This window comes from Rhincodon typus, chromosome 20 (genome assembly GCF_021869965.1).
Source record: "Rhincodon typus isolate 14 chromosome 20, sRhiTyp1.1, whole genome shotgun sequence".
NCBI lineage: Eukaryota > Metazoa > Chordata > Chondrichthyes > Orectolobiformes > Rhincodontidae > Rhincodon > Rhincodon typus.
Genome location: NC_063351.1, coordinates 44,355,139 through 44,371,693, shown reverse-complemented (window position 1 = coordinate 44,371,693; position 16,555 = coordinate 44,355,139). Strand labels below are relative to the sequence as shown.

At 45.3% G+C, this 16,555-nt stretch overlaps 1 protein-coding gene across 1 annotated transcript in view; it reads left to right on the top strand.

Moving 5' to 3' along the window:
* crtac1b (cartilage acidic protein 1b) overlaps nucleotides 1-16,555 on the top strand; it is a 277,573-nt gene that overhangs the window by 135,396 nt on the left and 125,622 nt on the right. The window contains exon 5 of the mRNA XM_048608690.1: nucleotides 7,694-7,850. Coding sequence (XP_048464647.1) covers nucleotides 7,694-7,850 — 157 coding nt within the window. The remainder of the gene's footprint in view (nucleotides 1-7,693; nucleotides 7,851-16,555) is intronic.

Here is a 16,555-nt window from a genome sequence, read left to right as displayed (position 1 = left end):
ACTCCACAGAGGTTGGTACCCTGTCACCAAATCACCCTTTATTTACACCTGGAGAGTACTTGACACTGACCCAGCTCCCTCAGAGCCAGCTGTCAGAGTGAATGGAACCCTTGACACCCCTGTTTATATCTGTCAGCCAGGGCTCCCTGATTGGACCAGATTAAATCCTAACCATGGAACTCATACTCTATTAGGTTCACCTGGCTGACCTCATTCCAGTCACTGCATTCTGTACCTACATTCTTCTTCCCTCTAGTGAAGACCAATGTGAAGTACTCAATTAAGACTATACCAACATCCCCCGGCTGCTCCCACAGACTACCCCCTACAACCCTAATGGAACACTTTCCCTGGTTATCCTCTCCCCTTAGCATACTTGCAAAATATCAAGGCAGAAGTTGAGGACTGTACTCTGTAGCTGGCTTCAGTTAGCATGTACTGGATATATTTCAACAACTATTAGCAGTAAGATAAAAGTAGAAAGATGCCACCCATTAACCAGCTCGGCAAACCTTAACCAGATAAGCACATAACAGCCTTCTTAAAATCGTCAGTGTTTCAAAAGTGACAGCGACAATTCAAAAGTGAAGGATTAGAGATGTAGGACATGAAGAAATCATGTTCATTTGGAGAGCTGCCACAGAATTGATGGGCCAAATGACCTCAGTCTGTGCTGTCAGACATGTCATGATTTGGTGATTAATTTAGGAGATCTAAAAGTGGTACCCTATGCATTCCATAGGATAACCATCTTGTCTGGAGTTAATTCTGTTGGAGAGTTATATAGTTCATCAACAGAGTTGTCAGCATAGAAATGGAATTGATTCAAAGGAGAGCTTTGAGAATCATTCTTCTTGATTGCGATTTGAACAGGCATTACTGGAGGATAACAACCAGAAATTGGATGACAGATGTGCCTATCTCTGCAAACATTTTTTATAGAGATTCAAGATCTGTCAAATTGCATAAAAGGATGGTGAAGAATGTGAGGCGCATTTGCTTGATGCCTTGAATATGAATCTCGAGTAATTAGTGCCACAATGTAATGGAGATATCAGCATGATATTGCCTAGGCTCTCCACTGTTGGCACTGAAACAGCTCCCTTCCCCCAACCTCTTCAAAAAGGCTTGCTGACCCATAGATGCTATGGCTGGGCGGGACAGCTCATGGCTATCACAGGTGGAGGGGAGCAGGGTGAAATGCATATGCAGGGAGGGGGAAGAGTTGGGTGGGTCAGTGGTGGGTGGAAGAGGTCGACTATAATTGGGAACGCAAGGATTTGTCAAACACCCCTAGCTCCGTGATAGCTTCACTTATCTGAGCAAAACCTCCATGCTGCCCACTACAGCTGCTGTCTGCCTCTCTCCCAGGAGCCAAGAATTTTGGAAACGAGCAGGAGCTTGTGATATGATTGAGAAGCTGACGGTTGCTGTGATTTTTCTTCCTCCCTGTGTAATCTCACAATTGCTGTGAAACTTTGCAAGCTGAGCTCGTGGACATGAATCCTGTGACTGCGGATCGATTCAGCGTCCCCAGTGGCCACTTGTATCTGTCAATTTAGGTGCTGGCACTCTAAACGCGATGAATTGCAGTGTGGTATTGTCCTCTTGGTAGTGTAACCTCCTTATATCGGCTGAAGTGGCCGTTCTCTATGTGAACTTAGATGGCAACTAGCAATAAATCAGCGGGAACAGTAACTTAGTGCTAATCTTACTAGGTTAGTAATTCAGTTGCCTGACTGTGAGGCCCTGGAGAAGTGAGTTCAAGTCCCATTATGGTAGTTGGGAAATTTAATTAATAAGTCTGAAATAAAATACCTGTGTCCTGACTAATTGCTTGACCAAAACAAAAATCACTGACTCTCTCTACAGACGCTGCCTGACCTATTTCCAGTGTTTTCTGCTTTTATTAAGTAGAGCTGCTTATTTAATGGTGACATCAAGGATCATGTCTTCATTCAAAGGGTGATGTGGGAATGTGGAGACAGGTTGTGAATGACAGGGCTGAACTGAAATTTCTGAGATCAGGATCCATAGAACTTTGCTGGATAATGTTACGGAGGGAAGGAGGAAAAATGAAGTGCACGCACAGATAGCTGCATTCTAGTTGAAGGGTAGAGCAGGCTTGAGGAGCTGAGTAGCCATCTCTGGTTTTGACCTGTCTGTGGTACAATGTGTATGATTTGTAGAACCAATGACTTTTTTACAAATTGTTCGTTCGTATGATATGGATGTTGCTGGTTAGGCCAGCAGTTATTGCCCATCCGTAACTGCGCAGAGGGAAAGTAAGAGTCAGCCACATCGATGTGGGTCTGGAGTCATATGCAGGCCTGACTGTGTAAGGATGGAAGATTTCCTTCCCGAAAGACATTAGTGAATCAGGTGGGTTTTTAATGAAAATCAGACAGGCTAGTAAAGAAGGTGTTTGATATACGTGCCTTTATTGGTCAGTGCATTGAGTGTGGGAGTTGGGAGGTCATGTTGCGGCTATACAGGACATTGGTTAGGCCACTTTTGAATACAGCATTCATCCTGGTCTTCCTGCTGTAGGAAGGATGGTGTGAAACTTTAGAGGGTTCAGAAAAGCTTTATAAAGATGTTGCCAGGGTTGGAGGGTTTGAACTATAGGGAGAGTCTGAATAGGCTGGGGCTATTTCCCACTGGAGTCGGAGACTGAGGGGTGATCTTATAGAAGTTTATAAAATCATGAGGGGCATGGATAGGGTGAATGGTCAAAGTCTTTACCCCAGAATGGGGGTGTCCAAAACTAGAAGGCATAGGTTTAAGGTGAGAAGGGAAAGATTTAGAAGGGACCTAAGAGGCACCTTTTTCACACAGACGGTGGTGTGTGTATGGAATGAGCTGTCAGAGGAAGTGGTGGAGGCTGGGACAATTACAACATTTGAAAGGCATCTAGATGGGTAAATGAATAGGAAGGTTTTAGAAGGATATGGGCCAAATGCTGGCAAATGGGGCTAGATTTTTTAGGATATCTGGTTGGCATGGACAATTTGGACCAAAGGATCTGTTTCCATGCTGTACATCTCTATGACTGTGTGACTGTAATTGATAGTGGTCACATGATCGCCATTAGACTGGTATGTTTATTCCAGATTTATAATGATTTCAAATTTTACCATCTGTTATGGTTTGCTGACTGTAGGAGTAACAGTCAACAGAGAGTGGCTACAGTCCTCTGTCTCACTAATCGTGAGCAAGAAACTGGCATTCTGTTATGGTTAGAATGAGGTCAGCCATGTGGATCTCATAGAATATGAGTTCCCTGATTAGGGCTGTTAATCTGGTCCAATCAGGGAGCCCTGGCTGACAGATATAAACAGGAGTGCCAGACGTTCTGTTCACTCTTGGAGCCAGTTCTGAGCTAGCTGGGTCAGTGTCATGAACAATGCATGTGTAAACAAAGGGTAACTTGGTGATGGGAGACTGGCCTCTGCGGAGATATTTCATCCTTGAGTGTTGTAACAGACCATCTGGTTCACTTATGTCATTTAGGGAAGCAAATCTGCCGTCCTTACCTGGTCTGGCCTATGTCTAACTCCAGACCCACAGCTACTTAACTGCCCTCAGAAATGGCCCTAGCAAGCCTCCTGCCTCAAGGGCAATTAGGGATGGGCAAGAAATGCTTGTCTTACCAGCAACACCCACATCCCATGAAATAAGGGCTTTTAAAATCTACATGCTTAGAGATCTCTGCTGCAAAGGAGGATGTAGGGCCTGGCTGCTCTACAGCCTCCAAAAGCGCATAGCCTCCGAGACCTGCCTTTCCATAGTGGCCGTGAAACTTCCCGAAGCATTAAATTCCGTTACCGGTGCTCGCTGCGTGCAAATTGGCCGCTGTGTCTCCCATGCGATCACACCCCGAAAGCGCTTTGGGAAGTTTCAAGGACGCAGAGGGTGTTATGCGAACGCAGATCTTGTCTTTTGTGTGGCGGCTCCTGGAGCGTGAGTAATAATTGCTGGCTTGAAACCCACGCCCCCCCCCCCAACCCCACGGCCCCCCCCGCCACCTCAGCCAGGCCCCCATTTACCCCCTCGCCTGAGACACAGTGACCTTTCTGTATGCAGGCACTGGCAGGAAGACAGATTGGGCAAGGTGGCAGCTGACACCCACAGTTAAAATCCCCTACATTTCTGACTAATTGTGTGAGCATGGCATGCAGCGCACACTAATGACCGTTCATTATCCTCCCTGTCATCCATGTCTCATGTATTCGATTCTTGGCATAACTCAGCCTGTCAGCTGTGTAGCCTCATACCATCCAGTATGATTACTCCAGGATGACACCTTCTTGATGGGAAGTATATAAAAGACTGAGTTATTACATACCATTCGCAGTAGCAATTGCCGCTCAGATTTCCTAAAAAAAAAATCGTCTCTGAATAGTGGAGGAGCAGATGTTCATTAAGTGCAGCGGAATTCTTATCAGAGATTAATGTGACGATCTAATTTTGGGTACACGTTTTTGATTAGAAGATTCATCCTAATGCATAGTGACAGATGCAATCTGCCTCCACCAGATGTACAATTACAGGCTGCACAAGGTATACTGCTCATGCGCAAATTTTCACAAGATCTTCAATTAAATCGATTGATCTGTCTGGATACCAGGTTGGGGTGGGGGGGTGTGTGGAGTGGAGTGGGCGGCACTGGTGCCTCACAGCGCCAGGAACCTGGGTTTGATTCTACCCTCGGGCGACTGTCTGTGTGGAGTTTGCACATTTGTCTGCGTGGGTTTCCTCCGGGTGCTCCGGTTTCCTCCCACAGTCCAAAGATGCGCAGGTTGGGTGGACTGGCCGTGGGAAATTGTCCCGTAGTGTCGAGGGATGTGTAGGTTTGGTGAATTAGCCATGGGAAATGCAGGCTTGCAGGGATAGGGTAGGGGGATGGGTCTAAGTGAGATGCCCTTCCGAGCATAAGTGTGGACTCGATGGGCCAAAGGGCCTGCTCCTACAGGGATTCTATGAAGTGGGATTACTTTATATGAGCCACTAATTACATACACGAGGATCTCAGACTTGTGCCTTTATGTTACATTTTGGAAAGGCAAATCAAGGTAGGACTTTATACACTTAATGGTAGGGTCCTGGACAGTGTTGCTGAATAAAGAGTCTTTGGAGTGCAGGTTCATAGTTCCTTGAAAGCGCAGTCACAGATAGATCAGGTAATAAAGCAGGCATTTGCCTTTATTGGTCAGTAACATGGAACCAGACATGTATAGGAGTTGGGAGGTCATGTTGCGGCTGTACAGGACATTGGTGAGGCCACTATTGGTATACTGCGTGCAATTCTGGTCTCCTGCTACAGGAAGGATGTTGTGAAACTTGAGAGGGTTCAAAAAAGATCTGCAAGGATGTTGCCAGGTTTGGAGGGTTTGAGCTATAGGGAGAGGCTGAATAGGCTGGGGCTATTATCCCTGGAGTTTCGGAGGCTGAGGGGTGATCTTGTAGAGGTTTATAAAATCATGAGGGGCATAGATAGGGTAAATAGCTAAAGTTTTTTTCCCCAGGGTAAGGGAGTCCAAAACCAGAGGGCATAGGTTAAAGGTGAGCAGGGAAAGATATAAAAGGGACCTAAGGGGCAACTTTTTCACACAGAAGGTGGTGCGTGTCTGGAATGAGCTGCCAGATGAAGTGGTAGAGGCCGGTACAATTGCAACATTTAAAAGGCATCTGGATGGGTATATGAATAGGAAGGGTTTAGAGAGATATGAGCCAAATGGGGCTAGATTAATTTAGGATATCTGGTCGGCATGGACGAGTTGGACCAAAAGGTCTGATTTCATGTTGTACAGCTCTATGACTCTATTACTATGTAATATTTCCAAGCAAATCACTTCCTTGATTGTGAAACTGAGATTAGAAAAGGCCCTGATCCCTTGCTTACTCTCATTGGATCTTAGCATCTCCCTGACTTTGGCTTCATCACAGCCCTTAACCAGCTCAATCACAAAATGGAACAGGTAAACTCACTGGGGTCCAGCAAAGATTCTGAGTTCCCTACAGCATCCAGGCTTCGAAGCTAAAGACTTGAGTTCTGAAGACTACATGCCAAGCTTCAGCCAAGCTATTCCAGCGCATCTACAGTGTTGGCAAAACAGGCAACGTGGAAAATTGACCAGGTATCTTGTCCACAAAAGCAGGGCAAATCCACTCCAGCTAATCATTGCCCCCATTCATGTATTATCCATCACGATTACCTTCTGAAGGGCAACTAGGAATCAGAAACAAAAAGAAAAATTGCTGGAAAAGCTCGGCAGGTCTGGCAGCATCTGTGGAGAGAAATCAGAGTTAACGTTTTGGGTCAAGTGACCCTTCCTCAGAACTGTTCTGTGCTTGCTCTAAGTGAGGGTCAGTGAACCCGAAACGTTAACTCTGATTTCTCTCCACAGATGCTGCCAGAGCTGCTGAGCTTTTCCAGCAACTTCTGTTTTTGTTTCTGATTTTCAGCAGCCGCAGATCCTTTTGGCTTTTTTTTGTTGGCAACAAATGCTGGTCCAGTCAGTGATGCCCACATTCCATGAGTGATTAAAAGGAACGTTTTAAGGTGTCATTGGCAGTTGTATTAATTTAGCCATCATTAATCTGCTGTCTGGTATTCAGTTTTGGTGTCGCCAGGGCTACTCAGCTATAGACCTCATTTGCAGCCTTACTCCATAACTGGACAAGAGAGATGAACTCAAGAGCTAAGGTGAGGGGGAGGCACATGGCTCGGGGGCTAGTACTGCTGGTCACAGTGCCAGGGACCTGGGTTCAATCCCAAGGTTGGGTGACTGTGTGGAGTTTGCAAATTCTCCCCACGCCTGCCTGGGTTTCTGCCGGGTGCTCCCACAGTTCAAAGATGTGCAGGTTAGGTGCATTGGCCATGGGAAATTGTCTGTAGTGTCCAGGGATGCTCGGTGGATTAGCCATGGTTGTTACCAGGTAGGGTGGAGTGGGGCTGGGTGGTGCCCTTCAAAGGGTTGGTGCAGACTTAATGGACCGAATGGTCTGTATCTGCACTGTACTGATTCTATGAGAAGGTCTGCCCATACATCAGGGCACCATTTGACAGAGTATGAATCAGGTAAAATCGAAGTCAATAGGTATCGGGGGCAAACTCTCTGCTGGTTGAAGTCATGGGCACGTATGAAGATGGTTGTGTTTGTTGGAGGTCAGTCAGCTCAGGATAGTGTCCTCGGCCCAACCATCTTTAGCTGCTTTGTCAACGACCTTCCATCCATCGTAAGATCAGAAGTGGGGATGTTTGCCGATGATTGCACAATGTTCGGCACCATTTGCAACCCCTCAGATACTGAAACACTTCTGTACCTGATATAAATCGCCAGACTGCTGGAATTATTTCCAGTCTGTAACACATTTCCATTGTTATTCTCTGCTACAAACCATCTGAACCCCTCAATTAGATTCCAGTATGCAATTCACTCAAGAAATGTAACATTTGTAATGTTACTTGGCAGCGGCAGCTTCTCAAGAGCTGGATAAAATGAAACTTAGTAAAATACTGATGTATTATGAAGCCACCTGGACTTTGAACACCTTCGGGATTAATGTGACCTCCGTTCAGAGTGGTGGTGTCACGATGTATCGATCAAGCGTAGCAGCTTGCAGCCACACTGTTGTCTCAATGATATCATTGGCACGCTGACTCTCTCTCACCTTGTCTGTTTCACAGGGCTCCGGGAAATATTCTGTCTATGTGGCCAACTATGCCAGCGGCCGAATTGGCCCCCATGCTCTGATAGAAATGGATGAATCTGCCAGCAACCTGTCATTGGGAATCATTGCACTTTCCAATGTGGCAGCGGAAGCAGGAGTTGACAGGTTCACGGGTAAGGAGCTCTCTGTGATGTTTTACTGTCAGCTCACCATCACAGCTGAACCTTACTGACCTGTTAAAGCTTGGGGAAACGATGAGTTCAATCTGTGTTGGAGCCTCTATTGTTTAAAACTTCTTTCGAAATTAGCTTTTAAACCTCTTCTCATGATTTGGCCCATCCTATTTTCTCTGATACCTTTGGCCAGAAACTCAAGTGGGCCAGCCAAATAAGTACAGTGGCTTTAAGGTCAGAGGTAGCGCGTAACTCGCCTCCTGACTCCCCAAAGCCTGTCCACTATCTACAAGGCACAAGTAAGGAGTGTGATGGAATACTCCCCACTTGCCTGGATGGGTGCAGCTCCAACAACACTCAAGAAGCTTGACACCATCCAGGATAAAGCAGCCCGCCTGATTGGTACCACATTCACAAACGTCCACTCCCTCCACCACTGACGCTCAGTAGCAGCAGTGTGTACCATCTACAAGATGCACTGCAGAAATTCACCAAAGATCCTCAGACAGCACCTTCAAAACCCATGAGCACTTCCATCTGGGAGGATAAGATGCATGGGAGCACCAACCCCAGCAAGAGATGGTAGGAACTGCCGATGCTGGAGTCTGAGATAACAAGGTGTGGAGCTGGAGGAACACAGCAGGCCAGGCAGCATCAGAGGAGCAGGAACACTGACGTTTTGGGTCCGGACCCCCTTCTTCAGAAAAGAGCTTTCCTGGTCCTCTGATGCTGCCTGGCCTGCTGTGTTCCTCCAGCTCCACACCTTGTTACCCCCAGCAAGTTCCCCTCCGAGCTACTCACCACCCTGACTTGGAAATATATCGCCTTTCCTTCGTTGTCACTGGGACAAAATCTTGGAATTCCCTTCCTAACAGCATTGTGAGTATTCCTAAACTACAAAGACCATAGCAGTTCAGGAAGGCAGCTCACCTTCTCTAGGGCAATTAAGAATGGACAATAAATGCTGCTCGAGCCAGTGACACCAGCATCCCTCAAATGATTAAAAAAAATGACCACTCGTGCCTTCATCAGGTTCGCAGAATGACAGGATTTGTACGTCTTTGAAGCAGGCCGTTCAACCCATTCTGTCTTTGTTGGTTTGCATATGAACAGCTCATTTAGCATTTATTTTGGCAGCAGGTGATGGTTATCTCTCTGTTTCCTTCTCATCAGCTGACGGACTGTTGATAGAAACATAACTGAACGTGCTTCGACCGAGACCCCAAACACTGCAGTTGCGATGTTTCTTTTTTACACAAATGAACAGTCTCCTAAAAGTCCAGGGCCCCGCTAGACCATTCCATATTACTCCAGGATGCCTGCATGGTTGGGTGGAATACAACAGTGGACTCATCAACTGAGTCAGGGAAAGTATCTGTCAACTCAGACCGGGAAGAAGCAACATTAGCTCAGCTCTTATCCCCTTTTGCTACCTTTTTCTGGAAGTAACAAAAAATCTTACAAACCTCTAGACCGCCTCCAAAGTCAGCACATCCTTAATTAGATACAGGGCCAAAACTGCTCACATGATTTCAAATGCAGAACCTTGTTCAGCCTCAGTAGTACATCCTTGCTCTTACATTCTAGCCCTCCTGAAATGAATGCTAACATTTCATTTGCCTTCCTAACTGACAACTGAACCTGCATGTTAACCTTCAGAGAATCCTGAACTAGGACTCCCAAGAACCTTCGCGCTTCAAATTTCCGAAGCTTTTCCCTGTTTAGAAAATAATCTGTGCCTCTATTCTTGCTACCAAAGTGCATAACCTCACACTCTCCCACATTATATTCCATCTGTCATTTCTTTGCTCACTCTCCTAGCCTTTCCAAGTCCATCTGCAGCCTCCCTGCTTCTTCAACACTACCTGTCCCCCATTTATCTTTCTGTCATCTGCAAACTTAGCAACAATATCCTAACTTTCTTCATCCAGATCGTTAATGTAAAACGTGAATAGTTGTGGTCCCAACACTTACCTCTGTGGAATTCCACCAGTTACCAGCTGCAGTCCTGAAAAAGACCCCTTTGACCCCACCCTCTGCCTTCTGCCAGTCAGTCAGTCCCCTATCCATGCCAGTCCCTTGCCCCTAACACCATGGGCTCCTATTGAGGAGCCTCCTGCATGGCCCCTTGTCAAAGACCTTCTGAAAATTCAAATAGATCACGTCCACTGGCTCTGCTTTGTCAACTTGCTCGTTACCTCCTCAAAGAATTCTAACAGATTTGCCAGGCACGACCTCCCCTTGACGAAACCATACTGACTCAGCCCTATTTTAACATGCAGTCCGCAGTCTCATCATTAATAATGGAATCTAAAATGTCACCAATGACCAAGGTCAGGCTAACTAGCCTCCAATTTCCTGCCTTCTGCCTCCCTCCCTTTTTAAACAGGGGTGTTACATTTGCCATTTTCCAGTCCTTTGGGACACTCCCTGACTCGGGGAGGCAATGGTAAAATTGCTGGACTGTTAATCCAGAGACCCAGGTAACATTCTGGGGATGTGGGTTGGAATCCCACCACGGCAGACGGTGGAGTTTGAATTCAATAAATGTCTGGAATTAAGAGTCTAATGATGACCACAAATCCATTGTTGATTGTCAGGAAAAACCCATCTGGTTCACTAATGCCCTTTAGGGAAGCAAACTGCCATCCTTACCTGGTCTGGCCTACATGTGACTCCAGACCCACAGCAATGTGGTTGACTCTCAACTGCCCTCTGGGTAATTAGGGACGGGCAATAAATGCTGCCTCACCAGCAAAGCCCTCATCCCGTGAATGAATAAAGAAAAAAGGAGTGATTCCTGAAAGATCACCACCAGTTCCCCTATAATCTTCTCCACTGTTTCTTTGTTCCCCATTTCTACATCTCCAGCCTCATTTTCCAGCAGTCTGATGTTCACTTTTACCTTTCTCCTACCTTTTAGAAATCCAAAGAACACACTTGGAATCTTCTTTATTACTAGTTAGCTTACCCTCACATTTCATCTTTTCCCCACTTAATGCTTTTTTCATTATCCCCTGCTGGTTTTTAAAGGCTTGCCAATCCTTTGGCTTCCCACTTCTTTATGCTGTCCCTGACTTCCTTTGTCAGCCATAGTTACCTCATCCTCCCCTTACTATGTTTCTTCTTCCATTGGATGAATTTCTGCTGTGCCTCCTGAATTACCTCCAGAATCCCCTGCCATTGCTGCTCCACCATCTTCCCTGCCAGGCTCCCCTTCCAATCAACTCTGGCCAGCTCCTGCCTCATGTCTTTGTAGTTACCATCACTCAAATATATTGCTGTTAACATCTGATTCCAGCTTCTCCCTCTCAAACTGCAGGGTGAATTCTGTCATGTTATGGTCACTGCCCCCTAGCAGTTCCTTCACCTTATTCTCCCTGCTCAGGTCTGCCTCATTACACATCATCAAACCCAGAATGGGCTGTACCACCAGCTGCTCCACAAAACCATCTCATAGACGTTCCCCATTCCAGTCATGTTATGGGACCTGCTACATTCACTGAGAGAGCAAGTCAGGCATTTATTATTGCTCCCATACAAACTCTCAAGTCTTTCAATAAATGTCATTCAGGGACATTTTCCTTCAACAGTTTAATTGTTTATAACTGACCATTGACTCAGTCAGTGCCCATTAACCCAATGCTGACAAACCAATGACCACTAACTGGTGTTATTAATCTAGTGTCCTCGAACCGATGCATAACTGATGACAACTAACTAACGAGGAGAGGCGTGGGCTCAGGGTATTATCGCCAGACTAATATTCTGGAGACCCAGGTAATGTTCTGGGGACCTGGATCGAATCCTACCATGGCAGATAAAAACCTGGAATTAAAAGTCTGTTGATTCCATTGTCAATTGTTGGGGAAAACCCATTGGGTTCACCGATGCCCTTTAGGGAAACAAACTGCCATCTGTACCTGGTCTGGCCTACATGTGACTCCAAACCCAGAGTAATGTGGTTGAATCTCAACTAGCAATTAGGGATGGGGCAATTTATGCTGGCTTGGCCAGTGATGCCCATATTTTGTGAATGAGTTTTTAAAAATGCCCACTAACCAATAAATATTAACCGAATACTCATGAACCAATACCCATCAATCTGTGTTCATTAACTAGTGTTCATTAACCTAGTGCTAACCAATGCTCATTAACTTAGTGCCTACTGACCAATACTCACTAACCAGTGTTCATCAACATAATGCCCACTAATTGATGCTTACTCACCAGTGCCCATAATCATGCTGCTGAAGTCTGATTGGGAGAAATTCCTCCAAATTGGAACAATTGCAGTTCCAGTTATGTTGAGCAAATTTCCCAGGGCCGATATCTTGACAGGAGATCTGGCAGGCCCTCATGGTGCATCAGGCTGGAGAAAAGATTAAATTAAAAAGTGATTAAAGCAGGAAATGATTAATAAACCAAACTCACAACACTGGTCCCTGCAGCTATCTACTTGCATAATCGCTGCTCGATTTCAAGCCAAAGTATGGGTTCAGAGCCGAGCATCTGAGCCATGAGCAGGAGATTTGTTCTGATTATAATCTGTCCCCATGGACAATGGGCGTGAGCCAGTTTTTATGTGGCCTTCTCTGGAGTATGGTGATACTGTTGTGTTGGTTAATGACCTGTGTTAGGGAGATGAGACAAAAAAGGTGAATGCTCTCTGTTATAAGTACTGTGGTGCCAGCTCGTAATCAAATAGTTTGCGCCAACATTGTCTTTCCTTGACTGGGGCCAAGAGCCTAGTTGGTTTATGATGGTAGAGGAAAAGCATATAGAGCCTTCAGGAGGAGATAGTCTTGGTTTAAACAAAATGTAGTTTACTGAATGATAGCAATCAGGTACAAGTGCTGGAAAATGGGATCAGAATAGTTAGGTGGTTGTTTTTGACCACTGTGGACGTGATGTGCTAAAGGGCCTTTATTTTCCTGCTGTCGATCTCTATATTTGACCCTATGGCTCAAAATAGTAGGTACTATTACAAAGAGCTTTTGATAGGCCTGTGGGTATACGCCTTCACACCACAGGATTGAAATAACTCAATGGAGGCCAGTATCCCATCACCAAGTCCCCCTTTATTTACACGTGCACAGTACATGGGCTCTGACCAGCCAGCTCAGAACCAGTCACTAGAGTGAGGAGAATCCCCGTTTTTTTGTCAGCCAGGGTTCCCTGTTTGGTGCACATTAACAGCCCCAATCAGGGAACTCATACTCAATGAGATCCACCTGGCCAACCTCATTCCAATCACTACAAGAATCTTACAATGTTTTGCCTTTCCATGTCCAAGTCCTCATAACATCACCAGATTGGGTGGAGCTTAATGCAGTCTCCAACAGTAACCCTTTCAGAACCATTACCTTCTACAGCACCCTCCTTTAGGAAGGTGGGCCCCAGAGTTTTGGGTAAATGAAGGGACTCTCTATATCTGCATTGCATGTGTACTTGCAGTCCTGAGGCATGTTAACATTCCTGTAGTGTACCATACTTGAGACAGTTTTGCCCACGAGAAATGGGTGAAGATGCCCATTGGTCTGCCTTGGCTCATTTGCTTTACATCATAGAATAATATGAAACACTGAATGGTGGCCATTCAGTCCATCAAACCAACTACACCAGTTCTTTCAAAGAGCAAATCAGTAAGTCCCACTGACCCCTTATTCCCCATGTCCCTGTAATTTTTTCCCATTCAAATATTTTATCAAATTCCCTTTTGAAAGCTCCTGTTGAATCTGTCATAGGAACATAGGAACATGAGGAAGCCATTCAGCCCCTCGAACCTGTTCTGCCAATCAATGAGATTATGGTTGATATGTGGTCCAACTTCATATACCTGCCTTTGGCCCATAACCCCAAATATCTTTGCTTAACAAAACTTAATCTATCTCAGATTTAAAATTAACAACTGATCTAGCATCCACTGCCATTTTATGGAAGAGAATCCTGAACCTCCTGTGTGTAGAAGTGCTTCCTAACATCTCTCCTGAATAGTCTGGCCCTAATTCTCAGATTATGCCCCCTAGTGGTAGAATCTCAACCAGTCGAACTGGTTTATCTACCCTGCCTTTTCCTGTCAATATCTTGAAGACTTCAATCAGATCACCCCTTACTCTTCAAAGTTCCAAAGCAACCAGGCCTAAATAATATAATCTCTCTTCTTAATTAAGCCCTGGAGTAGAGATCTCATTTTCGTAAACCTATGTTGCACTTCCTCTAAGGCCAATATATCTTTCCTGTCACTTTCAACCTATTAGGCAGTGTGTTCCAAATCCCAACTATATTTCCCTTTGCAGTCTGTGGTTCGTCATACAATCACCTTACAGCTGTATCATCTAGTTCTTGACCTTTCTTGACCACAAGAAATTGGTTTCTCTTCGTTTATCCTCTCTTTATGATTTTTATCGCTGGGGTTTTGTCAGTATCACCGTACTCGGGAGTTAATTTCCTGCGTTTGCTTTTATTGAGTGAGGAAGAAGAACATCTCAATGCCCCTCCTCCAGTTGTCTTTTTACGCATTTAAGTCAGTCTTTCCTGTTGTTCCAGGGGACTGTTTGTTGTGGGATTTGACATTTCTTTACTGTTCAAATGTTTATTTTTTTTCTTCTGGGGATTGTTTGAAGGTCTATCATTTGAATATAAAAATTAGGAGCAGGTGTAGGCCACTCAGCCCATCGAACTCATGCTGCCATCCAGTGAGATGTGAAGGCGCTGTGTTCCAGATATGATTTGATTGGTCAAAATACTAGGCTTTAAGCATAACGCCCTTTATGCTGACAACATTATTAAAATACAAACAAGAAGTGAAGTTTTTTTTTTAAGAATAGTATGCTATTGTCAGTGAGTTTCTGACTACCCTTGAGTAAACCCTGTTATACAGCTCCTTCAGCTTTAAATGTCTGCCTCACTAATTATAATAGTCCTTTAGTGGCACAGTGGTAATATCATTGGACCAATTCTGGGGTCAGGGGTTTAAACCCTACCATGGCAGCTGATGGAATTTTAATGACTCATGTCTAGAAATGAGAGCTTGTCTCTGTGATGGTGGCCAGGAGACTATCATCGAGTGTCTTAAAATCGCATCCCATTAACTCATGTTCTTTTCAGGAAGAAAACATGCAATCCTTGTCTGGCTTACATGTGACTCTAAATCCACAGTGACATGGTTGAACCTTTGAGGGTCTGACAGGACGGAGGCTGAGAGGATTTTTTTCCCCAGCCAGAGAGTCTAACACCTGGGTACATAGTCACAACAAAAACAAAGTTGCTGGAAAAGCTCAGCAGGTCTGGCAGCATCTGTGAAGGAGAAAACAGAGTTAACGTTTCAGGTCTGGTGACCTGTTCTGAGGAAGGGTGTTTGTTTTTGTTCCTGATTTACAGCATCCGCAGTTCTTTTGGTTTTTATCTGGGTACGTAGTCTCAGGTTAAAGAGTTAACCATTTGGACAGAGAAGGGAGGTGCTTCCTCACTCAGAGGCTGGTCCATCTTTGGAATTCCTCCTTATTGTTTGTTTCAATGTCCTACTGTGGTAAGGGTAAAGTCATCAGAGCCTTATCAGACCATAGTCCTGCTCTCTTATGATAGACAGAGGTGACTGGTGGTGGTTTAACCTGAGGGTCACTACACATCAGGAGAGAGTCCTTCATGGGAGCCTTAGAGATATTGGCCAGCTTGGACGGCCGGTTTGTGAAGCAGAGTGATGGCAACAGTGTGGGTTCAATTTCTGCATTGGCTGAGGCTACCATGAAGAACTCTCCTACTCAACCTCTTCCCTCATCCTGAGGTCTGGTGACCCTCTGGTTAAACCACCACCAGTTGTCTCTAATGGGAAAGCAGCCCTATGGTCTGCTAGGACTGTAGTGATTTTACCTTTGCCTACCGTGGAAATGTAAAGTTGGGCTCACTGTGGGAGTCTTTAGTTTTCAATTTGTTATCAGGCTGTTTGGAATTCTACATTCTCTCTGGCTGCTGCCTGGAAAGGCTTCTAAATGAAAGGGGTTTGTTCAGGAGATGGCACATTTGTCACTGGAGTTAGAGGCCACAGCCATAAACCTCCTGGTACTTGGTACTCAGTTTGGAGATGTTTCCCCTGGAATGGAGACTCAAATGGGAGCCCTCAGGAGATGGAGACGGCCACTTTAAACTCCAGTGAAGAGAAATTCTTTCATGCAGAGCGATGTGAATATTTGGAGTTCTCTGCCTCTCACCTCCATGGATACTCAGACATTGAGAATATTCCATTTACAGTGATGCTGATAAATATTTGGACATCAAGGGAATTAAATGATTTGGGAAAGGGTGGGAAGTGGATTTGTGGTAGAAGATCAGCCATGATCTCATTGAATGGCAGAGCAGGTGTGAGGGGCTGATACGTTTCATACTGCTCCTGTTTCTTTTGACGGGTATCTATCGGCAAACTCCTCAGACACTGACACAGTAGCCAACTTTATGGAAGTGACATACCCCAACCCCCTCCCCGACTGCTGACTCTGGGATCTTTGCTTGCGGTTCTTCTTGAGCCTTCTCCTTATGATAACAGCCCTGGCGCGATACTTTGAGTGCCATCTGTTGCTGCAACATCTCAGATGGAGCCAATGCATCACTGGCGGCAGAAACTGGGCACAATGTGAGGATATTGAGGTAGATCAATATACAATGCTTCCAGCTCACATTTCAGTAGGCTAATGGCCAAAGCTGTTGTG